Source organism: Thamnophis elegans, chromosome 2 (assembly GCF_009769535.1).
Source record: "Thamnophis elegans isolate rThaEle1 chromosome 2, rThaEle1.pri, whole genome shotgun sequence".
Taxonomy (NCBI): domain Eukaryota; kingdom Metazoa; phylum Chordata; class Lepidosauria; order Squamata; family Colubridae; genus Thamnophis; species Thamnophis elegans.
In genome coordinates this window covers 2,848,880-2,876,179 of record NC_045542.1, presented here as the reverse complement: position 1 = coordinate 2,876,179, position 27,300 = coordinate 2,848,880, and the positions used below count along the sequence as shown (strand labels likewise).

General features: G+C 44.7%; 1 protein-coding gene across 1 annotated transcript in view; it reads left to right on the top strand.

The window, feature by feature from the left end:
* Window positions 1-27,300, top strand: part of TRIP10 (thyroid hormone receptor interactor 10) — a 94,361-nt gene that overhangs the window by 60,992 nt on the left and 6,069 nt on the right. Inside the window, 12 exon segments of the mRNA XM_032210981.1 lie at window positions 307-369; window positions 2,623-2,727; window positions 4,036-4,164; window positions 8,088-8,144; window positions 8,146-8,235; window positions 9,778-9,808; window positions 9,811-9,855; window positions 9,858-9,979; window positions 14,137-14,322; window positions 17,895-18,004; window positions 23,246-23,378; window positions 25,433-25,557. Coding sequence (XP_032066872.1) covers window positions 307-369; window positions 2,623-2,727; window positions 4,036-4,164; window positions 8,088-8,144; window positions 8,146-8,235; window positions 9,778-9,808; window positions 9,811-9,855; window positions 9,858-9,979; window positions 14,137-14,322; window positions 17,895-18,004; window positions 23,246-23,378; window positions 25,433-25,557 — 1,196 coding nt within the window.

Here is a 27,300-nt window from a genome sequence, read left to right as displayed (position 1 = left end):
TATTCCTTAAATATCCCCCCCCCCCCTCTCATTTTTCTATTTTTGGAATTTTAGTTATAGATATCCATGGAGATAAAATATGTAAATGAAAAATATTTTGTGAGAGCAAAAGCCAACTTTGATGTAAAAGAAGCCACAAAGCCATTTGATGTTGAAAAGCTCTTTGAGGTTGATTTCTGGGGTTGTGAATGTTTTACTTATTGGAGTATTATTGTCATCTAATGATTTGGGGAGGGAGACTCAATGAGTTGGGAGTTGAAGAACTTTTCATAATGATTTTCTTTTAAATTCCTTTTCACTTCCCAGTATCTGCAAGAAGGCCGAAGGGCTCAACAACAGCTAGAAAATTCCTTCAAGCAACTTGAAAATGTGAGTCCTGATTTTCCCTTAGCAGTTTAGATTAACATTCAGGTTGTGTGCTAGTTGTTGAGGATTCTGTATTTTTGCCTTTGAAAACTGAAAGCCTGTTTGCTTGATTCATATTTCAAGCAGGATCACAGCTGTGGAGGACACTGTTTCCCCCCCAGAGGTCTCCAAACATGGATGGAAACATTGCTTGGAAAATAAATGGAGTCTTTTTTTAATTCCAGCAACAATTCCTCTATCCAATCTTTTAAAATTCCTCGGAGAATTCATGCATACAAGGAAACAGTGAAAACATCCAGAGTGCATGTCAAGGGAGAGGAGGAACTTTAGGCTCTTGGTCCTAGAAAGCAGTTCTGTTTTGGACATTTTCCAAGACTTTCTGATCTCACTTTTCCCAACCCGATGCCCTCCAGATGTGCTACATCCGTCACCCTGTAATCTCAGACAAGGGTAACGTGTAAGGCAGTTGTAGTTCAACCCATCTTAGCACAGAAGTAGGGGAAGCTGCCATAGAGTTTTGTGTATTGATAAAAATAATAATCATTGAGTTAGTTTTCTAGGGAGAAAACCCTGATTAAAGTAGAGTAGAGCTTTTCAGAGGCAAAAGCAAAGTCTTTCTCTAGGATTGTGTTTCACTTATGTGGTGTGACTAACATAAACAGAAAACAGTAGCAACTCTTGTCAATGTTTAATGTTTTCAGGGTGTGTCTTTCTGCATGATCAAAATAAATGTTCCTATGATTGAATATTTCAATTCAAAGCACCAAATTTTCATAAAGTACAAAACTGTGCACCTCATGTGTGTCCATGTGTAGGCTAAACATCCCCATTGAACAAAAAGTTGTCTTTCCAAACTCAGAGTATATAATACCACTGCTGCTCTTTCTTCTTTGTTCTACCTAGATTAGTTCTGTTTGCTTCCTGAGTTGGGGTAGAGGCCAATGTAGAACCCTTCATTCCTAGCAGGTCGAACCTTTTCCTTAAATCTAATCTTGGAAGACATGGATAGAAGTTGATGGGACAAATAAAAGGGCTAAACCAGACATTTCAGTTAGTTAACTTCCTCCTCTTCGTGGCCTAGGACCCGGATATCTGCGAGACCATCTTCTGCCACATACTTCCCAACGACCGATAAGATTGCACAGGGAGGGCCTTCTCTGGGTGCCGTCAGCCAGACAATGTCGGCTGGCAACCACCTGGGGGAGGGTCTTCTCTGTAGCCGCTCCGACCCTCTGGAATAAACTGGCCCCAGAGATCCGGACCCTACCCACTCTCATGGCCTTCCGAAAGGCTCTTAAGACCTGGCTATTCCGGCAGGCCCCGGACTGTTGAACTCATGTTTGAGTTCCAGCCCCGATTAGATTGGGTGTATGTTGTGGTCTTTTTAATTTATGTTTTTGTGCTTTTAACTTCTATTTTTAAATGTATTGTTGTAAACCGCCCGGAGTCCTTCGGGATTGGGCGGCCTATAAATTTATTAAACATCAAACATCAACATCAACATCTTCTTGCTTAAAACCAAAAGGTAGTTTATTCTCACCAATAGCGTATCTACAGATTAGGTCTAATCTAGTGGGGAAAAGTGAGTAGCTGAAGTGATTCTTCCATTATTGCAGTTTTTGAAGGTAATTGCTTAAGTACTTGCCAAAGATCCTCCAGTTGACAACATCAGTTCTCTTTCGAAACACTTCTGTGTATATCGTGAGATATAAGAGTCTGAACCTCTTTTTAAGCACGCTTTTAAAGATCAGAAACAGAACCCCTCATCCTTTTTCCAGTTCTTATTTAAAAACCTCAGAACGGCTAATCCAAATCAAGGCTGTGCAGTGATTGTCCGTAGCTCAAGTGATGAGTCTGTTACCGAAATCTTATTTCAAGTCATTCCCACTCAGGGGAAGGGGTTCCACCACAAATGCGCAAACGACAAAAGCGCGCCTGACTAAACCGCGGTGACAAAACCGCGCCGACAAAACCACGCCGACAAATGAGCGCTGAAGCGCGCCGACAACAGCGCGCTGACAGAAGCGCGCTGTAACCTAACCCTAAACCTAACCCTAAACCTTACCTTAACTTAAATCGCGCTTCTGTCGGCGTGCTGTTGTCAGCGCGCTGTTGTCGACGCGCTTTTGACATCACGGTTTTAGCGCTGCGGTTTTGTCGGCACGCTTTTGACGTTCGCGCTTTTGTTGGGTCACGAGGGGAAGGCATAGCAATGCGCTGCAGGCAAGGGTGACCCTCTGGTGCTTTTCTTCACAGAGTAAGCGCAAGTTTGAACGGGACTGCCGAGAGGCTGAGAAAGCTGTGCTGAATGCAGAGAAGCTGGATCAGGACATCAACACCACCAAGGCAGATGTGGAGAAGGTCAGCATCTGGACGGGGCCGCTGCTTCCCGGCCCCATGGGGTAGTTATGAGGACTTCTTGTAATGGAAGCAATGATTAAGATCCTGAGTCATTTGTGCTAAAGCCCAGGAATGGAGCTCGGCTGTTGGAACTTTCTGCTGGTTATGCTGGCATTAGGATTCTAAGCAAACGATGGCTTGTTTCCCTAGTAAGTCATAAAACCTGAGGCATATCTCGGGGGGGAAAGTTTTGGAGAGAAAGAATGATAGCAATAGCAGTTAGACTTATCTACCGCTTCATAGGGCTTTCAGCCCTCTCTAAGCGGTTTACAGAGTCAGCAAATCGCCCCCAACAACAATCCGGGTCCTCATTTTACCCACCTCGGAAGGATGGAAGGCTGAGTCAACCCTGAGCCGGTGAGATTAGAACCGCCGAACTGCAGATAGCAGTCACCTGAAGTGGCCTGCAGTACTGCACCCTAACCACTGCGCCACCTCAGCTCTTATCTATCTATCTATGTATCTATCTATCTATCATCTATCTATCTATCTATCTATCTATCTATCTATCTATCTATCTATCTATCTATCTATCTAGCAATAGCAATAACAATAACAATAACAATAGCAGTTAGACATATACTGCTTCATAGGGCTTTCAGCCCTCTCTAAGCGGTTTACAGAGTCAGCATATCGCCCCCAACAACAATCCGGGTCCTCATTTCACCCACCTCGGAAGGATGGAAGGCTGAATCAACCCTGAGCCGGTGAGATTTGAACAGCCGAACTGCAGAACTGCAGTCAGCTGAAGTAGCCTGCAGTGCTGCATTAACCACTGTGCCACCTCGGCTCTTCAATGCCAATGCCAGTGATGCCAGTTTATGCCAGCTACCCCCCCCCTCACCCCCAAAGTACCAACAACAGCAACCTATTATCAAAGCATTCCTTGCATCTTCCAGAGAGGAGGCATCTTGGGAAATGATACATAAGTCACTTCTAGTTCTTTTGAGGGGGAAGTTAAAAAGTTTTTTGGAAAAAAGCTCCGTTTCCAGAATTTGTCCCACATTGTTCAAAACTTTATTGGGGAGTGTTAAAGCACTTCAGATTGGGGGTTTGGAGCACCTGAAGAAAGTGGCCCTTAGTTCTAACTGGTAGAAACTAGAGTGTTCTTGTTTCCACCCAGATGATCATTTGCTACTGAGGGCCATCAAATTAAAGAACGAGATTGCTTAAAGTGCCTACTTGCGTAAAGAAAATTCAGAGCTGGATTGTATTCTTCGCTTGTGGCTTTTGCTTGAAATACGGTCTTCCTCTCCTCACTTTTCCCAGGCCAAGCAGCAAGCCAACCTGCGAAGTCACATGGCTGAGGAGAGCAAAAATGAATATGCTTCGTATCTTCAGAAGTTCAATCACAATCAGAACCAGTTTTACTTTCTGGAGATGCCACAGATCTTCAACGTAAGTCTCTAAGCAGTTTCTACATTTTTTTCCCCCCTCCTGAATCGATGTATCCTTTTCTAGATTAAGCAGTCCCTTGGAGTAGTTTGTACAAGCAGTAATAATGATTGTGAAATAAAGATAGTAAATCATCCACTCCAGAGGTGGGTTCCTACCAGTTCGCACCTATTCGGTAGAACCGGTTCGTCAAATCTACCAAACCGGTTAGAAGAGGTTCCACCAGTGGACCCGGAAAGCAGGCCACATACCTACAGAAGAGGTTCCAAAAAAATTTGAAACCCACCACTGGCAAGGATCTTGTAACTTGACAGCTTTAAGACTTGCATGCTTCAATGCCAGAGTTTCTGAATAGCTACTTGGACCGACCTAAGTACTAATTCATAATTTCATATCCGGTCACATGGGCGGCAAGCCACTCCCATCTGATCACATGGGTGGCAAGCCACTCCCATAAAGGAGGCCACACTCACAGAGTAGGTTCCAACAATTTTTGAAACCCACCACTGATCCACTCTTAAGTGCTTCTAAAATAACCATAATCTGAAAGGCGAACAATAGATACAGATCTAAGAATTAATCAAACAGCTAAACTCAAGGGATCAGCATCAGAGGTCCTAAAATTGCTCCCTCATCCAGACTCATAAAACTAGAGTCTTTTTTCCCACCAGGGTCTCGGTCCGTTGCCCGAAAGGTGCTGTGGTGATCAGTAATTGTAACCGATCTTGATCACTAAATCCCTCTTGGGCTAATAACATCTGTAGAAGAGTCCTTCCTGCGCAGATGCTCACGTGAAGAAGCGGGTCTTAAAAGTGGAGAAACAGCCATACTTCCTACCAGAAAATGTTTCCTCGTGGTGGTATTCTCCTAAGGAGGTCTTCGCCCTTGTTACTGACTGGCAAGCCAGATGGTCTCTGTGGACCAAAGCAGAGAATATAACTGACCGTAGAGCATATACCGTATTTTTCGGAGTATAAGACGCACCGGAGTATAAGATGCACCAAGGTTTTGAAGAGGCAATTTTTTTAAAAAGTAGGTAGGTAGATAGAGGAGAGAGAGGGAGAGAAAGAGAGAGAAATACAGGAGGGAGGGAGAGTAGTTAGGTAGATAGGTAGCAGTGGTGGGTTTCTGCCAGTTCGCACCGGATCGGGAGAACTGGATGGTAAAATTTACCGATCCGGTGAGAGGAGGTTCCACTGGTGGACCCGGAAGTAAGTTCCAGAACTCCTGCCCTGTCCGTCTCCCCGTGCTCAGAAAAGCGCTGTCCGTGGAGGTCCCTTACTGGCGGGCGGGCGTCCTAGAACCTGCCTGCCAGCAAAGGACTTAAACGGAATTGCTTTCCTGAGCACGGGGAGACAGGCAGTAGTTTGCGCTGTCCGGGGAGGTCCCTTACTGGCGGGCAGACGTCCTAGAACCTGCCTGCCAGTGCCGCACAAACATCTTCGGTCTGCTGCACCCGAGCTGTTGGAGCATCTGCAACCGCCCACCCGTCGCCAGGGAGACAGCCAGTGCAGGTGAACCACGCGGTTGCTCCGATCGCACAGGCGCTCCACCAGCTCGGCCGCAACCGGACTGGAGAAGTTTCTCTTCTCAGAAATGTCTTCTCAGCGAAGCTGTGGCAGCTTGCCTGCCCCCTTCAGGTGGGTCCCCCAGGAGGGAGGAGGCCAGGGGGATCATAACTTTTGTCCGGTCCAGCTATAGGTAGCCATAACCTGAAGACACTGAATTGAAGCATCCATGGTATCTCCTGCCCAGTCCTGGGTATCATCTCCTCACTGATGAGACATCCAGAACTGACAGATGACCTCTCCCAATGGTTTTGTGTAGGTGTTAATTAGGATGAGGGGGAGCCCAAGTCTTGAGCCAACTCACACATAGGTTTGAGGTTTGTTTTATTTATATGCCGCCCTATTCCCAAAAGGGACTCAGGGCGGCGAACAACTCAAGCGGGAAAGGGAACACACAAATACAAGACAAGCATTTAAGATAGCCAACAACCACACCTGTCGAGAGGGGAGGGAGCTCATCAACCCCAGGCCTGCCGACACAGCCAGGTTTTGACGGCTTTTCGGAAGGCCTGGAGAGAGGTGAGGGTCCGAATCTCCGCGGGGAGTTCGTTCCAAAGGACCGGAGCTGCTACAGAGAAGGCCCTCCCCCGGGTCGTAGCCAGATGGCATTGGCTGGTAGACGGAACCCGGAGGAGGCCGACCCTGTGCGATCTAATGGGTCTTTGGGAGGTAATTGGCAGCAGGCGGTCTCTCAAGTACCCAGGTCCAATACCATGAAGGGCTTTATAAGTGATAACTAGCACCTTGAAGCGTATCTGGAGACCGATTGGAAGCCAGTGCAGCTCGCGGAGGATAGGTGTAACGTGGGTGTATCGAGGTATCCCACAATCGCTCGCGCGCTGCATTCTGGACAAGTGAGAGTCTCCAAATGCTCTTCAAGGGCTGCCTTGCATGTATAGGGCTCATACATGCTCTGTAGTCTTTAATTAAAAAGTGTTTGGGAAATCACTCTTGTGCTGCAGTGCAAAGCATCATTCTCCCTAGTATTAATGTTATAATTCTTGCAGAAACACCTGAGGGTCTCAGAAACATTACAGTGGTGTTTGAGACTATTTGGGGTCCAGCTTAGCTTTCTTGTCAACTTGTTAGTGACTGACCACACCCATTGTGGCTACTATTTTGTGAATAAGAAAGTCTCCCGTGGATCCAAAATGTTTAAAAATCTGGATCCAAATTGTTGGAAGTGTAAAAACTTTTTATCATATGTGGTGGACGTGCAATGAGGCAAAAAATTATTGGAAAATGACTCAATCAGGTTAGAACAAATGGTGGGAGACCAAATCTTGTTTAAACCGGAAAACTTTCTCCTAGGTATAATACCAGAGGGGTTTAAGAAAGATACACTTATTTAATATTCATGTACTAACTGCGGCGCGCATAACTTATGCACAATATTGGAAAAAAGAAAACCACCATCAGAGCTAGATATATCAGAAAAGAGTTGGCCTGTGCAAAAGCAGATAAGGCTCACTCTTGAACTTAAAAATAAAGGGGGAATCAGAATATTTTGAAGTCTGAACAGATTTTATGACTGGTATAAGACAAGGTGACAAGACTGGAAAAAACTGTATCTATTGTGATTGCACAGAAAGATGATAATGTATTAAGTACATGAGGACCCGGATTGTTGTTGGGGGCATATGCTGACTCTGTAAACTGCTTAGAGAGGGCTGAAAGCCCCATGAAGTGTATATAAGTCGAACTGCTATTGCTAACTGCTATTGCTAAGTAGGCTAATTGTCAATAATTGTGACCAGCTGTATATATGTGAATGTATAGTCACTCTGATTTCGCGCTACTGCATTGTTTGAAATATAAAATAATAAAAATATATTGGGAAAAAAGAAATATGGTATGGGTGGTATTTTAGTATTTGTATGCCGCCCTTCTCCGGGAGGACTCAGGGCGGCGAACAATTCAAAGGGGGAAAAAAAGGGGGAACATAAAAAGACAAATACAAATAATAAAAGTGGACAAATAGTCGCACAACCATACATGTCGAGAGGGGGAGGGAACTCATCAACCCCCAGGCCTGCCGGCAAAGCCAGGTTTTGACGGCTTTTCGGAAGGCCTGGAGAGGGTGAGGGTCCGAATCCCTGCAGGGAGTTCATTCCAGAGGGCCGGAGCTGCCACAGAGAAGGCCCCTCCCCTGGGTATAGCCAGGTGGCATGGCTGGTAGATGCACCCGGAGGAGCCGCCCTGTGAGATCTAATGGTCTGTGGGAGGTAATTGGCGAGCAGGCGGATCTCTCAAGTACCCCGTGGTGTTATCTAAAACAACAGCAATTGGGTATTGTGAATAATCCTCATATCTCAATGATTGTTGAGTCCTCTTTTTTTCTTCTTGCTTGCTTTCTAGAAGATGCAGAGGATGGACGAAAGACGGACCGCGGCGCTCAAGGGGGGCTACAGCATTTTTTTCAGAGATAGCACAGCAGTCATGCCCAATCATCGGCAAATGCCTGGAGGGCATGAAGGCAGCGGCAGAGCTGGTCGATGAAAAAAATGTAGGTATCTGAAGACATCTTATTCATCCCCGTGTGGCAGAGGCTGGAAAGAATGTGGATTTTCTGTTAACCCCAACTCTTTCCAACAGGGGTACCTAATATCCTTTGCCTGGGGAAGGTAGGGGAGGGGGGGAAGGGGGGTTGTTGCCGACAAAGGTGTTTTCTGCCTTTGAATTATGGTTGTGCTCAGAAACAGTCCTGTGGACAGGCGTCAGGAAGGATAATTTATTTTGTTTAATTAAAAATTATTCAATCTGTTCTTTGACCTTTACTGAGAAGTTACATTTAAGCCACTCTCACGACTGCATGACTGAATTAGCAATAGCAATAGCAGTTAGACTTACTGTATATACTCGAGTATAAGCCTAGTTTTCAGCCCCACTTTTTGGGCTGAAAAAAGCCGCCTCGGCTTATACTCGAGTCAGTGAAAAATTTGCCCGAAATGGGGAGAAAAAGGGGCGGGGGCCATGCCGCGGGTGACACTCGTGAATGGCCCAGTGCCCCTGTGAGTTTCCCCTCCCTCTGTGTCAGTTTGCCGCGCAGCGCGCACCGCACCATCCCCCCTCCTCACCTTCTAATGTAATGCAGGGCTGTCTTACGATTCCCCTTCCTCCCCCTCCTGCCGCTCTGCAACGATGTCCCACCTCCTCCTTGTTATGGCAAGCAGCCACATAGCGATGTCCCACCTCCTCTGGTACAGTGATCCAATGATAGGAATCACTGTGCCGTGTGTCATAGGAGGCGGGACATCGCTCCCGCGGCTGCACGGGACATCATCATCACAGCGGGACATCAGCATCATGAGGTGAGTGAAGTATTTCATTGAATACACCGCTAGTTTACTGTTTTCTTTGAATAAATATTCAAAAACATTATTGGTATCTATTTTATTTTTGAAATTTACCGGTAGCTGCTGCATTTCCCACCCTAGCTTATACTCGAGTCAATAACTTTTCCAGTTTTTGTGGTAAAATTAGGTGCCTCGGCTTATATTCGGGTCGGCCTATACTCGAGTATATACGGTATATACCGCTTCATGGGATTTCAGCCCTCTCTAAGCGGTTTACAGAGTCAGCATATCGCCCCCACAGTCTGGGTCCTCATTTCACCCACCTCGGAAGGATGGAAGGCTGAGTCAACCTTGAGCCGGTGAGATTAGCAATAGCAATAGCAGTTAGACTTATATACCGCTTCATGGGGATTTCAGCCCTCTCTAAGCGGTTTACAGAGTCAGCACATCGCCCCCACAATCTGGCTCCTCATTTCACCCACCTCGGAAGGATGGAAGGCTGAGTCAACCTTGAGCCGGTGAGATTAGAACCGCCGAGCTGCAGATAACAGTCAGCTGAAGTGGCCTGCAGTGCTGCACCGTAACCACTGCGCCACCCTTGGCTCTTAGAATTGGCGCTCTTAGATCCATTCTTGGTCAATATGGAGTTTGCTACTAATCTCTCTTGTGGGCTCAGTGAGGGCTGGGGTTGACAGTTTTTTGGGTGAGCTTTTCCCTGTTCATCTTCACAAGGATGCTTTTTCACCCGTTAGGACTCGCAAATGTTGATCGAACTGCACAAATCAGGTTTGAGAGGCCAGGAGACATGGATTTTGAAGACTTCAGCCAGCCATGAATCGCACCTCTTCCGATAGCAGCCTGGGAACTCCGCGGGGCACCCTGGACGGCCGTCTGGATCCCCGACTGCTCGGCAAGAACAAGGGGAAACGCTGGCTCTTCAGCAGGAAGAATAAGGTGAGAGTCGATATAGAGGGCTGGCAGACTTCCTGAAGCGAATTGAGAACGATTGGCCTTCTGCCATTCCTCTCTTAATATCTCCTGGATCCACAAACCAGCAGTATTGGGGGGGGCAGGAATAGAGGGGAAGGGAAAGGATAATCACAATGTTGTTGCTGTGTGTGAACGTTACTCTGAAATCCTGGATTTCCACAGAAGCTCTGTTGCATTTAATTGCCCCTGACTTTCAGGCTGCTGGCCTGCCGCAGCAGATCTCTCCGGGGCACGTCAAAACCGCGGTCCACTAAAGCGCGCCCGATTAAAGCGCGTAGGTGACGTCATCAGCAGCGCGACGAGAAAGAAAAAGGGCGCTTTAAAAAGCGCTTTTAAAGTAAGCCGATTCACATAAAGGTAAGGGTTAGGGTTAGGGTTAGGGTTACGTTAAGCGTTAGGGTTAGGTTAAGGGTTAGGTTTAGGGTTAGGCTTAGGGTTAGGCTTAGGGTTAGGTTTAGGGTTAGGTTTGGGGGGGTTAGGCTTAGATTTACGCGTTAATTTTAATTTTCCGGCTCACAGCGTGCTGTTTTCGTCGCGCTGTGATGACGTCACGTACGCGCTTTCGTCGAGCGCGCTTTAGTCTACCGCGGTTTTGTGGTGGAACCGATCTCTCAGCCGAAATACCCTGTGGAAGCCTGCAAGCTGCCATACTAGCACTCATGGCTATCTCCATTCATTCCCTGGCTGACTTCTTTCTTCTTTCCAGCTGTTCGCACTAGTCCTCATGAAAGAGCTTGGTTTTCTGGCTTTCTGAGCCAAATCAACGCTGCTCAGGAAAAATCTGGGGCCAAGATAAGAGCTTGGCTATTACATCTGCGGCTGGAGAGGGCCTTAGCTAGAACATCCCTTCCCTCTCCGCCACTGGATCTCATCAGTCTCCTGTTGCTCAAGCCTCCACTGTGGAGGCCTTGGAAGGCTGCCCCTAGGACGGCATATTCCAAGAAGCCATTCCCAGCTGCCCCTGTCCTTTTCCCCCGTAGTCCCTAGATGACCCCGTGGGCTCATGTGCTGGAGAGGATGATGTCAGAGGCCAAGGGCTGCTTCAGGAAGCTCTCATTTCGCTTCTTGCTAATTTTCCCCAGAGGTTCTTTCATATCCTTTGGGAGGACACTCATTCAGCCGGCCTGGGCTTTACCAAAGGCCTCCTTTTCCCATCCACACAGGGCCTCTTTCCCCCCACTTTTCCCCCCATCGCCATCTAGAGAGTCCTGGACCTCTCTTGCCTTATATCTGAAGTGAACGTGTTCTCCCACCCCCTATCCTTTTAGCTCTGAGCGCAAATGTTTTCTTAGCCTCATCTGTTCCTATTAATCTTGCAATGCAGATGCTGCGCAAAAGCTCCACAGCCTTTGCTCACATCTGTAATTGGCCTCTTCTTTGCCTACTTCTCTGTCCTCCTACTGCAGTGGTTCCCAAACTTGGCAACTTTAAGACTTGTGGACTTTAACTCCCAGAATTCTCCAGCCAGCTCTTCTGGGAGTTGAAGTCCACAAGTCTTAAGTTGCCAAGTTTGAGAACCACTGTCCTACTGCATGGTTTCTTCCATGTGCTCCTTACTGCCCTCCTTGCCTCTGTGCATATGTAGACTTTACTGCCTTGCCAATTCACGAATGACTTCGAGGCAGGAAAGACAAAACGCCATTCGTGAATTCTACCCCAAGGAGCTTGCTAAGCTGCTTTTGAGCCTACAAGAGATAACCTGGAGGGGGTTCACCGACAAAGGCGCGCTCGGCAAAAGCGCGCCGACGAAACCGCGGAGAGAAAACCGCAAGGTCGAAATCGCGCCGACGAATGAGCGCAGAAGTGCGCCGACAACAGCGCGCCGACAAAAGCGCCCTTCAACGAACAACTAATAACAACCTAATAACCCTAAACCGACCCTGAACCTAACCCTTACCTCACTTAAATCGCGCTTTTGTGGGTGCGGTTTTGTTGGCGTGTTGTTGTGGGCGTGTTTATGACATCGCGGTTTCCTCGCCGTGGTTTCATCGGCGCGCTTTTGTCGTGCGCGCATTTGTCGGGTCACGTCTGGAGGGTAGTTCACTTTCTAGATTACTGTGTTTTAGAGGAGTTTATAAACTGTCTCAAATTACTTTCTCTTTCTCTAATAAATTATATGAGAGAACAGTTGGATTCCTTAACCTGCAAGTCAACATTAAGTAAAGTTTGCCTGTTTAGTGTGGGTATAATTACCAAAGCTTTGGCAAACATAATTGATAAAGCTTTACATTATTAAACGTAAGTCATTTTGGTTGCCTAAACAACTTAAGTTACTACTACATATTGTCTTTATTGTACTACCAGAAGAGGTGAGAGGAAGCAGGCCTTGCCTAAGGCAAATATGGCCAGTTCAGATGTGAGGTGAGATTTGATCAAGTCTCATCCTGCTAACATAACTCAATGCTATTTGGGTTATTATCTCCTACCTAGAGCATTTTATCTTGTCAGCAGTGCTTCAAGAGATTTTAAAGCAAAATGAACAAGTTCTTCTGAGCTGAACAGGGCATTTCCATATCTATGTCCCTCTTAAATTGGCTGCCGCAAAGATGGATCTGTATTGACCTTGGAAAGAAGATAGATGGTTGGATAGATAACCAGCTTCTTCTAGCCTAAGCACCTTCCAGATATGTGGATTTCAATCAGTGGTGGGATTCAGGCGGTTTGCACCTATTCGGGAGAACCGGTTGGTAACTTTCTAAGCAGTTCGGAGAACCGGTTGTTGGAAGAAATCTCCTTTTGTTTTTTCCACTTTACAGGGCTAATCCTGTAAGGAAGGCAGGAAGGAACATTCTGGTGTTGTTTCTAGCCTCATCTTTGTTGCCCTGCTTACAGAAACTGCCTCTCCGGTTAACCCTTATTACCATTGTAACAACAAAGGCGAAGCGCCCATCGACCTGAGTGACCTTGAGTTGGCCACGCCCACACAGTCACATGACCACCGAGCCCCACCTACTCAGCTGGGCATTAGGCAGAGAACCGATTGTTAAATTATTTGAATCCCACCACTGATTTCAACTCTCAGAATTCCTCATATGGGTGATTCTGTTGAAACCTGTGGATCCTTCCATGAAAAGGCAATAGGGCACTCCTGGGCGCCTGAAGGAGCTCGTCCAGCACCGCTCTGCAACTCCTTAACACACTGCACTTTTAATGGTGTTGAGCAACAGTAGCACCATCCCAGGAAAAGACCCAAAGCCTTGAAGGAGTGAGATGGGTTAAATACATGATCTGAAGTGCTGCGCGGGAATAGTCTCTGGCTCTCTTCAAAGGCTTTCCATCTTTGGCTACTAACATAGCAATAGCAGACTTATATACCGCTTCATAGGGCTTCCAGCCCTCTCTAAGTGGTTTACAGAGTCAGCATGTCACCCCCACAGTCTGGGTCCTCATTTCACCCACCTCGGAAGGATGGAAGGCTGAGTCAACCTTTGAGCCGGTGAGATTTGAACCACTGAACTGCAGATAACAGTCAGCTGAAGTGGCCTGCGGTACTGCACCCTAACCACTGCGCCACCTCGGCTCTTAACATTGTCTTCAGATGATAACTTTGAAGCTTACGGCCAATTTAGCCCTCCCACATAACAGATTTTGAGAGCCAGATTGCAAGACTGGGGATTGGGGTGGGGGTGGGGAAGGGAGAGCAGGGGGAGGGGGGGAAGGAACTATGCCATGTTGCCCTGAGATATGCCAATGCCAAGTCAGCTCTGCATCTTGCCACACCCCTCATCTTTTTTTTTCATTTGCTCCCTGGTGGCCAGGTGTTTCTGTGCCTTGTGTGCTGTTGTCTCTTCCCCGTGTATTCTTGGGTTTTGTTACAGTACATTCCGGTTATATTGGACCGCGCGGATTTATAGTTATTGCCTTGCCTGGCGAATGTGGTAGCCAACGTCACCTGCTGTTTCTACTGAAAGCAGCCCTTCTCAACTATCGGCCAATGTAGTCCTTTCTATTAGGAGGACGTTTGCAATATAGATGGAATGTACTGTAGTGTTTTTTCCTGGTGGTGGGGATTTTTTTTCGTATGTGTGTCTTTTCATTTTCTTACAACATATTTTTCCCATCCTTTTGTGTGTCTTTTTTTCCCCCTTTATTTCCTGTTCATGGCCCTTATCTGTCGCTAGCTCCCGACCCCTCCCCTCTCCCCTATAAATTGCCCTTCCTCTTCATCTTCCGCCTCCTCCTCCTCCTCTGCCATCAATGGACCTCCATCCCCCAAATTCACCCGTGACCCTCTGTCTTACTGTTTGAACGAGATCAATAAGACAGTCAAACCCCGCATCACGTCCTTCCGCAGCCTCAAACGGGGGGTAAGTGGAAAAACTTTGTTTGCTCAAAAAATCGCTGTCGTTTGTCTTCTGCTGCTGGCACCATCACCAGGGGCTCCTGCCAGGTAGAAAATCAGTTGTGGTTTATGTGCTGATAAAGGTGAAAATCCATACGCACTCTAGATCCTAACCCTCTGCTGTTTCCTTTGAAGCCGTAATTACTCGTGGCACGCCAAAACCGCGGTAGACTACAGCGCGCCCGACGAAAGCGCGTACGTGACGTCATCAGCAGCGCGACAAATAAAATTAAAAATAAATTAAAATTAAATTAAAGCAAGCCGATTCACATAAAGGTAAGGATTAGGTTTAGGGTTAGGTTTAGGGTTAGGTTAAGGGTTAGGGTTAGGGTTAGGGTTACGTTAAGCGTTAGGGTTAGGTTAAGGGTTAGCATTAGGTTTAGTGTTAGGTTAAGGGTTAGGTTTAGGGTTAGGTTAAGGGTTAGCGTTAGGTTTAGCGTTAGGTTAAGGGTAGGTATAGGGTTAGGTTTAGGGTTAGGTTAAGGGTTAGGCTTAGGGTTAGGTTTAGGGTTAGGTTTGGGGGGGTTAGGTTTAGATTTACGCATTAATTTTAAGTTTACCGCTCATAGCGTGCTGTTTTCGTCGCGCTGTGATGACGTCACGTACGCGCTTTCGTCGAGCGCGCTTTAGTCTACCGCGGTTTTGTGGTGGAACCGTAATTACTCAGTTCAGTGAATATGGGGAAAAAAGACATTTCTAGTGGGGAAAATCCATTCAGTTTCCTTGTTGGTAAGTTTCACATTGGTAAGGCAGAACTAAACCAAGATTTTAAGCAATTGTCTTTAGAAATTTTAAAAGGATTACACAGCAAGAGACAGAGTAACTAAGAGTCTGCTGGATCAGGACAAGGATTCACATCCACATTCTTGCTCCATATAGAGTGAGGAAATTGCAACTATGGAAAGGAAAAGTCTTCCCTACCATCGTTCCCCAACAACTAATAGTCAAGGCATGGAGATTCTGGAGGGAATGAGCATCCCCAAAGTCACTGGTAGTCTGATCACATATGAATTTCTCTAGTCCCATTTTTTTAAAACGATACGTTGGTGGCCGTAGCCATGTTTGATGGCAGAAAATTCCTCCTTTTAATTGTGTTATATTATATACCCCTAGAAAAGGATAAGGGAGGTATGAATTGCCTAGTGTATCCATTATGCAACTTAGACACTAAAAAAAAAAAGAAAGGTACTCAAGAAAAGTATTTCCCCATCCCTAAAATGAAGCTCTTTCCAGAGCAGAATTATACATGGTTCCAATTATGGGGAGGAGCGGGAGCCAGTTGCTGGCACTTGGAGAAGTCCATCTATTAGCTTCAGAGGTGGTATTCAGCTGGTTTGGACTGGTTCTGGTAACCAGTAGGGGAAATTTTGAGTATTTTGGAAAACTGGCATATATATGTTTGTGTGTGTGTGTGTGTGTGTGTTGTATTTTTGCTGATAAATAAATAAATAAATAAATAAATAAATAAATAAATAAATATATGGAAGCAGTTAGCTTCCACCCATAATTGGGGCATACCAGGGATTGTGACACTAAATAAATAAATAAATATATATATTTATATAAATATTATATACCCACCTCAGAAGGATGGAAGGCTGAGTCAACCTTGAGCCGGTGAGATTTGAACTGCTGAACTGCAGAACTGCAGTCAGCTGAAGTGGCCTGCAGTGCTGCACTCTACCCACTGCGCCACCTCGGCTCTCTAATGCACATGCACATGCTTAGAGATATTCATGGTTAATATTTTAATATTGCTCTTCCCACAGTCCATGTCCAAACCATGTTCAATGTGTAACTACAGGAAGATAATGCTTAGTTGTTCTCATTGTCTACTCATAAGCAATTACTGGCTAAGACTACACACTGATTTTCAGTTTGGAGTCCTGTACAGCATCGTTCCAGGTTACTTGAAATAACATTTTCTCTGTGGGTCCCAAGCTAGGTGCTCCAGGTCTCTTGAAAATGTGTCCTCCTGAACTGAAGACCTAAATGTTTTATGACTTTTGAAAATATCTTAAAATTGCAGATTTTCAGCAGGTTTTTAATTGTTCAATTTACTTTCAAAGTTTTGGGGCTTAACTTGTTATTGTAAAAAAACCCTTGATAGTCAGTGGTACAAATAATTAAATATCAGTATGCGAGAATGTAAGGAATAAGTCACAACGTTCTGACATCATTCTTGGTTCACACACCACATGAGGCTGGATTCCTCCATCGTACTAAGGCACAATGTAGTTTGTTTAGGTTTGATGTAGTGTGATGTGTGAGCTTACTCACTGGGGTCTTATTGTTTTGCCAATGGATCAATCACCTATCCTCAACGTAGATCTCCCAGCTATTTTGCATTCCACTGGAGAAATAAATCCAATAATCAACAGGTTTATGATAGATAGGTAGGTAGGTAGGTAGGTAGGTAGGTAGGTCGGGAGAGAGAGAGAGAGAGAGAGAGATAATAGATAGATAGATAGATAGATAGATAGATAGATAGATAGATAGATAGATAGATAGATAGAGATATAGATAGATAGATAGATAGATAGATAGATAGATAGATAGATATAATAGATAGATAGATAGATAGATAGATAGATAGATAGATAGATAGATAGATAGTATAGATAGAGATAGATAGAGATAGATAGAGATAGATAGAGATAGATAGATAGAGATAGATAGATAGATAGATAGATAGATAGATAGAGATATAGATAGATAGATAGATAGATAGATAGATAGATATAATAGATAGATAGATAGATAGATAGATAGATAGATATAATAGATAGATAGATAGATAGATAGATAGATAGATAGATAGATAGATAGATAGATAGATAGATAGATACCATAGATAGATAGATAGATAGATAGATAGATAGATAGATAGATAGATAGATAGATAGATAGATAGATAGATAGATATAATAGATAGATAGATAGATAGATAGATAGATATAATAGATAGATAGATAGATAGATAGATAGATAGATAGATAGATAGATAGATAGATAGATAGATAGATAGATAGATAGATAGATAGATAGATAGATACCATAGATAGATAGATAGATAGATAGATAGATAGATAGATAGATAGATAGATAGATAGATAGATAGATAGATAACCACTATCTGAAAAATGAAACTAAATGAAAAAATGAAAATAAATGAAACCACAAATAGTTTTGTATTAATCTTCTGCAACTGTGTATTAGCATTTCAACTCCCAGAATCATTAGCCTTTGAAATACGGGATATTGAAACCCCAAAACCTTGTGGGAAAGAAGGTGGTTCAATGTTTAAAAGCATTATTTATGTGAATATTGTTCCCAGCTGTAGAATCAAAGCTAGGTAGGTACAACAGAATTCTGGGGCTATAGGGAATCATTGCCTACAGACTATCTTGACTGTGCAATGAAAGATGATCAGGTGGCACACTTAGATAACAGCCTGTGGGAGAAAAGTTGGTTTTGCGGACAGAAGAGAAGCTTCTGGGCTGGGGGGAAATAATATGTGTCTTTTCCTACTGCCAGACTGTGATCACAGAAGATTTTAGCCATTTGCCTCCAGAGCAGAGGAGAAAAAAATTGCAGAAGAAGATTGAAGAAAGAAGCCGGGAGTTGCAGAAAGAGCTGGATCAAAGGTCAGAGTCATAGCATTATTCTATTAATTGTCCTTCCTGTGATCGAGGCAGTCCAAAAAAAGAAGAAAGTTTTTTCCAAGCAAAAGCGTGGCACGACATAACCGCGAACGTCAAAAGCGCGCCGACAACACCGCGGCGCTAAAACCGCGATGTCAAAAGCGCGCCGACAACAGCGCGCCGACAGAAGCGCGATTTAACTTAAGGTAAGGTTTAGGGTTAGGTTTAGGGTAGGTTTAGCGGTAGGTTTAGCGTTAGGTTTAGGGTTATTTTTAGGGTTATGTTACAGCGCGCTTCTGTCGGTGCGCTGTTGTCGCGCGGTTTTGACGGTGCGGTTTTGTCACCGCGCTTTAGTCACACGCGCTTTAGTCTACCGCGGTTTTGTGGTGGAACCAGTAAAAGAGTTCTGACCTTTCAGAAAATCGCCTCCTTCAAGTTCCGTGATTAATATTGATTTGAATATCCCTGACAATCATGCCTTCATCGAAGGGGGAAAGTATCTCTTTGGTCCTTTCCTATTTGAAGATTTTGCAAGCTTGCTTAACAATAAAGATCTTTTTAGCTATTAGTCTCACCTAGCATAAAGCAAGAACAAGCAATGAACAAGCTTGCACTCAATCCCGACAAGACCGAGTGGCTTGTGTTTTTCCCTCCCAAATATTGGCCTTATATTCCATCTCTCAGGCTGGGGGGTGAAATTATACGCCCCTCAGACAGGGTTCGCAATTTGGGAGTCCTCCTGGATCCACAGCTGACTTTAGATCACCATTTGTCGGCTGTGACCAGGGGGGCATTTGCCCAGGTCCGCCTGGTGCACCAATTGCGTCCCTACCTGAACCGGGAGGCCCTCAGAACAGTCACTCACGCCCTTGTGACCTCAAGACTGGACTACTGTAATGCGCTCTACATGGGGCAGCCCTTGAAGAGCATTCGGAGACTTCAGCTTGTCCAGAATGCAGCCACGCGAGCGATTGTGGGTGCGCCTCGGTACACCCACGTTACACCTATCCTCCGCGAGCTGCACTGGCTGCCTGTTGGACTCCGGACGCGCTTCAAGGTACTAGTCGTTACTTTTAAAGCCCTACATGGTATCGGACCTGGGTACTTGAGAGACTGCCTCCTGCCAATTACCTCCCTTCGACCAATCAGATTCCACAGATTAGGCCTCCTCCGGATACCATCAGCTAGCCAATGTCGACTGTTGACCCCCCCGGGGGAGGGCCTTTTCTGTGGCTGCTCCGGCCCTTTGGAACGATCTCCCCGTGGAGATTCGGACCCTCACCACCCTTCAGGCTTTCCGCAAAGCCGCTGAGACCTCGCTGTTCCGGCAGGCCTGGGGCTGATGAGTTCCCAGCCCTACTCGAATTGTTGATTGTTGTGTAGATTAGATTAGATTAGATTAGATTAGATTAGATTAGATTAGATTTATTTTATTTTATTTGTATGCCGCCCTTCTCCGGGAGGGACTCAGGGCAGCGAACAACTCAAAAGGGGAAAGGGAACATAGAACACAATACAAGTAGTTAAAATAGCCAAGAACCACACAGCCACACAGGTCAAGAGGAGAGGGGAACTCATCAACCCCAGGCCTGCTGGCACAGCCAGGTTTTAACGGCTTTCCGGAAGGCCTGGAGAGAGGTGAGGGTCCGAATCTCCGTGGGGAGTTCGTTCCAAAGGGCTGGAGCTGCTACAGAGAAGGCCCTCCCCCGGGTGGTAGCCAGATGACATTGGCTGGTGGACGGAACCCGGAGGAGGCCTACTCTGTGTGATCTAACGGGTCTTTGGGAGGTAATTGGCAGCAGGCGGTTTTTAATTTGTCTTTGTATCCTGTCTTGTTTCGTTCGTTTTTGTATTGTCCCCTTCCCCATATGTTTGTTCGCCGCCCTGAGTCCCTCCGGGGAATAGGGCGGCATACAAGTCTAAGAAATGGAATGGAAATGGAAGAATCAGTGATGTGCACACATTTGTGTTATCATTTTGCTTTTTGAAGCTGTTCTGAGCCAGAGGAAAGCCTCCCCTACTCTTGCCACATCTCTCCCTTCCTGGTCCTGCCTCCTGCCCACCATTCAAAGGTCTCTGGGCTACTAGAACCCTTGCCAGCCTCCTGGATTGCAATCTGCTGCGCTGGTAACAGCAAATGTTCCATGAGATCAAGCAGGCGGTGGAAGAAGAGATGAGGACAGCTGAGTGATAAGGACAGTGACTGCTGCGGCATCTGAAAGAGAAAAGAAAAACCACTCTAAGAGCTAATACTCACTGTGGGATGTACAGGAGGTGTCCTCTCCTGCCTGCCTGCCTCCTTGGTCATGCTCTCTGCAACCAGGACTGGGAACATCTCCTTTCCCAGGGTCTTTGTAGGTTAAGTTGGACTTAACTTTGTAGGAGATTTTGAGACTAGGCCAAGATCTGTGGTCTAATCCAACAAAGAGATCTCTAACTTTTTTCTGCGTTTTTGCTACAAAGATCTAGTAAAAAAAAACCAAGAAAGGTGGCTAGGAACTAGGGCAATAAGGTTAGTTTGAGAGAAAATTATGAGAAATCCAGGGTAGGTGCAGAACCAAGAAATAAAAGTTTTGTATGTCAGAGAAAAAGCATGCTACTTCTTTAAAAGTAAATGTGAAGGGAGAGGCGCAGTACAGCATTTGGCCCAGAATCCCACAGATAATATTTGCTGCAAATGCCACTCCGTCAACTTCTCCAGCAATAGATTTCATTGGACAAAAAAGGGTAAAGCTTACCCCTCAGTTATTTTTGTTAGGTATAATTACTGATTGTGCAGTTGTAGAGACTAACCTGATTTTGCATTTAATAACCGGAGCAAGACTGCTGGTGGCGCAATACTGGAAGAAGGAAGATTTGCCTACTATTAGCAATAGCAATAGCAGTTAGACTTATATACCGCTTCATAGGGCTTTCAGCCCTCTCTTAAGCGGTTTACAGAGTCAGCATATCGCCCCCAACAATCCGGGTCCTCGGAAGGATGGAAGGCTGAGTCAACCTTGAGCCGGTGAGATTTGAACAGCCGAACTGCAGATAACTGTCAGCTGAAGTAGCCTGCAGTACTGCACCCCTAACCACTGCGCCGCCACGGCTCTTCCCAAGAATGGACATTAAAAGTAACAAACCTAGCAGAGATGGCTTAAAATATCAGCATATCTCAAGGACCATTCAAATGAGAGATATAAATTGGAGTGGAGAAGATGGATTGACTATACTCAAAATAAATACGTGACTAAGAAATTCCAGATAGTTTATGACTGAAGAAACAAGGAATGATATAATTTGTTTAGAGCTAGCGTAGCAAAGAGGAGTTAAAGCTCAAATGAAAGATGATACTTTTTTTTAAGCTCATTTTAGAATATCTTTGTTAAAGATTTATACCTTGTATTGGTTCTGGGGGGGGGTTGGGGGGGAGGGTAGGGGGAGGGAGGTAAATATTTGTAAAAGTTTTTTTTTTCAAAATTTTTAATAAAAAAAGAAAGGACAACTAGTCAGTGCCAAGAAAAAAATCTAGTTAGTATGTTAAATGTTATGGTGTATGTTGGGTCAGGTTGAATCTCTATCAAACATGATTCCTTACATGATTCCTTACACTGCCACCAGGAGGCAGTGTGTGACCAGTTTCACCCTTAAAATTCAGTGTACATTGAGCTAAGTTTAAAGAACACTGTTTTCCTTTTGGGGGTGGTCCCCTTTCTTAAGATTACTTTCTTGCAGGTTTTAATAGCTGTCCTGATCCTGTGTTTGTCACCCATTTGGATGATGTAGAGTCAATATCCATGGCCCAGCTGACCAGACCGAACCTCCTCTTCCCCCATTAGGAGTGGGAAACAGCTAACAGCAGTAGCAGGCTGGACATTCCCTACTTTCTACCAGTTTCAAGTTTATTAGAATTTGTATGCCGCCCACTCCCATAGGGACTCTGGGCGGCTCACAACAGACGAGAAACATTTAAAATTTAAAAAATAGAAATAAAAACATAAAAAATACAGTATTAAAATTCACATCACCCATTCCATCTACCACCCGTACATTCCGTCGGTTGCCCATTTTACAGGGGGAAAAGAGAAGTAGCAGAGTAGGAGTTTAATATGTGTTTTTTTCAGAAATCCATCTGCGCTATTAATCTAGGACAATGTTGCAATGGTTCCAGAGCTTCCAGAGGTGCAAAAAAACATCTGCCCTGTGTTATAAATACATGCTTAATTGTGCCGTGGCTTTTTAACCATTCGTACACTGTTTTAACATGTCATTTGCCCCATTACAAAGATTATCAAGAGTTTTATTTTCTGTAATTTATTTCACAAAAGCTGCTGAAAATCACAAGATTAATAAACCCAATAATTAATAACTGCTTAAAATAATAAGTCAACCCATTATTGTGATGGAGCAAGTTTGAATTCTGCCTTAGAGGATTCCATTTTCCAAAGCATCCTCGGGGGAGGGAAAAGCTGTCCAGAGGAAGAGAGATGTTCCTGAGAAATTCCCAAGTCCCAGCTCCCCACATTTTTTTTCAGGGTGGGCACCCAGTATATCCTCTCCCTAATTAAACCATTTAGATAGTAATCCAGCATGGTTACTTCACCAGCACCTTGAATTGGGACTGAACACCAAATCTGTGCAAACCTCAGAGAACAGATACTAAATTAACTGGCTTATGCTAAGCCAGTTAACTTGGATCAGCAAGCAAGCCACTATTCCAGCTGTAGCCTCTTGAGTTTAAAGGGCACTTTTCTGTCCCACTATAGTTGTTAATAATTAGTTGACTAATTCTAGGATGTTCTCTTAATTCATAAACAGAATTAACTGCTGATTATCACTGATTATCAGTGCATTTTCTCACACACAGCATTTACTGTAATCGTCCTTTGCAATTTTCCACATTTAATTTTTCCACAGCTTTTAATTGGTACAGCTGTTAGCATTTATGATAATTCAGTGAAACTGAAGGAAAGTACTCAAGTTTACAAAACCTCGGTCAATATGTTTAAAGTATAGAAAGATTCTTGATTGGTAGAAACAGCTACCTTTATAGCAATAAATAAAATAAAATAAAATTGGTGGGTGGGGGAAGGGTGGGCCAATCAAGCTAACAAGATAATCAGCAATATTTCATTAGCTGTTTATTAACACTAATTGTATTAATTCAGGCTTGCTTCTGTTCCAAACATTTTGAGCTTTGATTGCCCTTCCCTTTTGTCATCTACTCTGCAGTAACAATTTGTGCTCTCTTCCTTGTTTCAGGGATGCCTTAAATAAGATGAAGGATGTTTACCAAAAGACACCACAGATGGGAGACCCCAACAGCTTGGAGCCAAAGATCTCAGAGACCCTGGGCAATATTGAAAGGTTGCGTCTAGAGATTCAGAAATGTGAAGTAAGGACTTATTTATTTATTTATTTATTAAATATATTTATATGCCGCCCCCAATCCCGAAGGACTCCGGGCGGCTTACAAAAAATGTAAGAAAAACACAAAAGATAAAATAAAACAGTTTAAAAATAGCAAACACCCTCATACATTCATTCTAATCGGGGCTGGACCTCAACAGTGAGGTCAACAGCTCCAGGCCTGCCGGAACAGCCAGGTTTTTACAGCTTTTCTGAAGGCCATGAGGGTGGGTAAGGTCTGGATCTCCGGGGGTAGCTGATTCCAGAGAGTCGGAGCAGCCACAGAGAAGGCTCTCCTCCAGGGGCCCGCCAGCCGACACTGTCTGGCTGACGGCATCTGAAGGAGGCCCAATCTGTGGGATCTTACTGGCCGCTGGGAGGTATGTGGCAGCAGGCGGTCTCGAAGGTACTCTGGCCCTAAGCCATGTGGGGCTTTAAAGGTGATAACCAACACTTAGAAGTGGGGGGGGGGGGGGGAGAGAGACCATCCATCTGATTGCATTCATATCACTAACTTTTGAAAATACCGCCCAGGGGCAATTTTCAGAGGGTTTCTGAGAGCATTCCCAAGATTTTGGAAAGAGGCATGCGTTCTTGAAATTGCTGCTGCGTTACAAGTAAGAATAGGACAGTAGTTAACATTGAATCGTGGCTTGAGCAAAGGGTGGAAGAAGCAGGGTTTTGGCCTGCTGAATCATACTTAACAGGTGGTTTTGAATCGGGCTGGTGGGGTCAAGCCCTTATTAAAGACGTAGAACTTCTATGGTGACTTGTTCGTCATTCTGCACTGATCGGAGGGAACCTCTCAGTAAATCAGGTGCAGTGATTTCTCTGCTTGCTTGAGGTTCGCCAGTTATCGCTGGATTTTAGCTCTAGACTTCTTACCTCACGGTGGCTCCATGTGTCCGCTCAGAGGAGGTAAATAAAGCTTCCCGCGGGCCAAGGAGATTTGCACAAGGGAACTTCCCAGCGGGGTGTGTTCGGCAGCAGCCACGCGGAGCTTGGGGCTCTCTTCAGTTGTCTCTCCCAAGTGCTCCTCGTAAATCCCTGTTGCCCTGCGTGGAGCTTGGCGGAGCCGGCCCAGAACAAGGATGGTGTAAACCTGGGGAGAGCCTTTACGCCTTCTTTAGAGCATCACGGCTTGGCGATCCATTAGCCGATGCTCTGCCTTTTGGAGTTTATTAATTAATTAATCAATTAATTATTTATTATTTATTTATTATTTATTTATTATTTATTTATTATTTATTTATTATTTATTTATTATTTATTTATTATTTATTTATTATTTATTTATTATTTATTTATTATTTATTTATTATTTATTATTTATCATTTATTATTTATTAATCATTTATTTTCTATTTATTTATCATTTATTTATTTATTTATTATTTATTGTTTATTTATCATTTATTTACTATTTATTTATTATTTACTATTTATTTATTATTTACTATTTATTTATTATTAACTATTTATTTATTGTTTATTTATTGTTAGTTAGTTAGTTAGTTAGTTAGTTAGTTAGTTAGTTAGTTAGTTAGTTAGTTAGTAGATTTATAGGCCGCCCAATCCCAGAGGACTCCGGGCGGCTTACAAAGCGAAAAGAAGAGTAATTAATAAAAAATAAAAGAAAACAATTTAAAACATCACACATGCACTCAATCTGATGGGGGCTGGAACTCAACAATGAGGTCAACAGCCCCAAGCCTGCCGGAACAGCCAGGTTTTAACAGCTTTCCTGAAGGCCATGAGGGTGGGTGAGGTCTGGATCTCCGGGGGTAGTTCGTTCCAAAGGGTCGGGGCAGCCACAGAGAAGGTTCTCCTCCGGGGAGCCGCCAGCCAACATTGTCTGGCTGACGGCATCTGAAGGAGGCTCACCCTGTGGGATCTCACCGGCCGCTGGGAGGTATGTGGCAGTAGGCGGTCTCGCAGACCGCCTTAGCATTGCATTAGCATTGCCGGCAGAGATCCCAGGAGGCAAATCCTCTGCAGGGGAGCCGTAATCCATGCCCACCTTTTTGGCCTCTCTTATAGGCTTGGCTGGCGGATGCCGAGAGCAGGATGCTGAGCAACCGCCCAGACGCAGTTACCCGCTATAACCGCCACGTGGATCCTGCCAGTGCCCTCAACAACAACAACTGCACCCATGAAAAGGACAGGTGAGAGCAAGCAGTCAAAGAAGGGCCACTTTGAGGTTCCTAAGATGGGGCCGAGACACTCGCACCGCAGTTCCAGCTGCCGTAGTTCCTCGGGAGTCATCCCGGAGATTGTGGTGCTGATCTGCAGGATTCCTAGGTCTTTCCTCAGGATCCGGCCAGTTGCTCCTCCTCTCGAGCAATTCTGAGTCTTCAATGAAGTTAGAACTGGATTTGAAGGGAAAAGACACATCCTGTCCAGGTTTGAGGTCACTTTTTTCCCCCTTTCCATAAGAAGCTGGAGACAGATTTCTTTCCCCGACAAAACCTTTTATCTACGAAAACAAATAGTCCTCGTTCATCACAATTGGGAACAGCAACTTGGCTGTTATACAAAGTGGTCAACAAAGCGAGAATCATATGACCATAACCATGTGAAATGATTTTTACTTCATGTTTCCTATGCTTTACACAACCAGGAGACGTTCTCCAAAAATTAGGAAGAGGAGAATTGATATTTGTCTCATTCATTGGACATTCATTGGAAAGGAGGAGGATTACAAGAAAGTGGGGAGGACACCTGCAAAGGAGTGTGTTTTGTGGATATTTGCCTAGCACACACACACACACCCCATATAGGAGGCAAATAAAAGCCTCTAGTGTGAAACTGCTTAGGATCCGGTCAGTTTCAGGCAGCAGTTACAGCTACCTTGAGTTCTAATCCACTCACTCACTCATCCACCCTCAATAATTAAGTCGAGGGAGCTCATCTTCTTAACTTTTAGGGATGCACTGTGTTGGAGAGAAAGATAGTTCAGGAAGCGATTGCTTGTTTAAACGATCTTTCCTCTCTGCGATGGGGAAGGGGGAAAAAGTCAGGTGTTAACAGTGTAATGGCAGACGCCCGACTGGAAGAGAGACAGTGCAGAGACTGTAAATGCGGGCATGAACATTGCGAGAGCAAACACAAGACAGTTGCTAAGCAAGGTTTACCTGATGCGTAAAATGTCTCTCATGTGTCTGCGCATAAAACAACCGCTACCATCCCCAGGAGACAGCATAAGATATGGCCTCCTGGGGAATGTAAGAGTAGGAGAGAGGGGAGATAAGGGAGGATGAGGGAGGATGAGGGGAAGGGTAAAGGGGAGGAAGGGGAAGGAGAGAAGGGAAAGGAGAGGAGGAAGGAAGGAAAGAGAGAAGAAAGAAAGGGGGGAAGGAAGGAGGGAGGGAAGGAAGGAGAGAAGAAAGGAGGGAAGGAAGGAGAGAATATAGGAGAGAAGGAAGGAGGAAAGGAAGGGGGAGAGGAAGGAGAGGAGGAGAGAAGAAAGGAGGGAAGGAAGGAGGGAAGGAGGCAGGGAAGGAGAGAAGGAGAGAAGAAAGGGAGGAGGGAAGGGGGAAGGAGGGAGGGAAAGAAGGAGGGTAGGAGAGAAGAAAGGAGGGAAGGAAGGAAGGAAGAAGTAGGAATGTTGTAAGATAAGATGGAGTTATGGGATGGTAAGAAAGCAATTTCAAGTATATTGTCAACTGTAGGGGAAAAAATTGTTATAAATACATATTATTAATAACAGTTATGAGATCATATAATTGTGAATGTATATATGAAATTAATAAAATTTTCAAAAAATAAAAAGATATGGCCTCCTGTTCTGAGCCAAAGTTGGCTTGTCCTTTTAATTGAGATTGAGATTTAATGGATTTGTATGCCGCCCAATCCCGAAGGATTCCCGGCGGCTTACATAAAAACAATTTAAAAATACTAAAAAATGT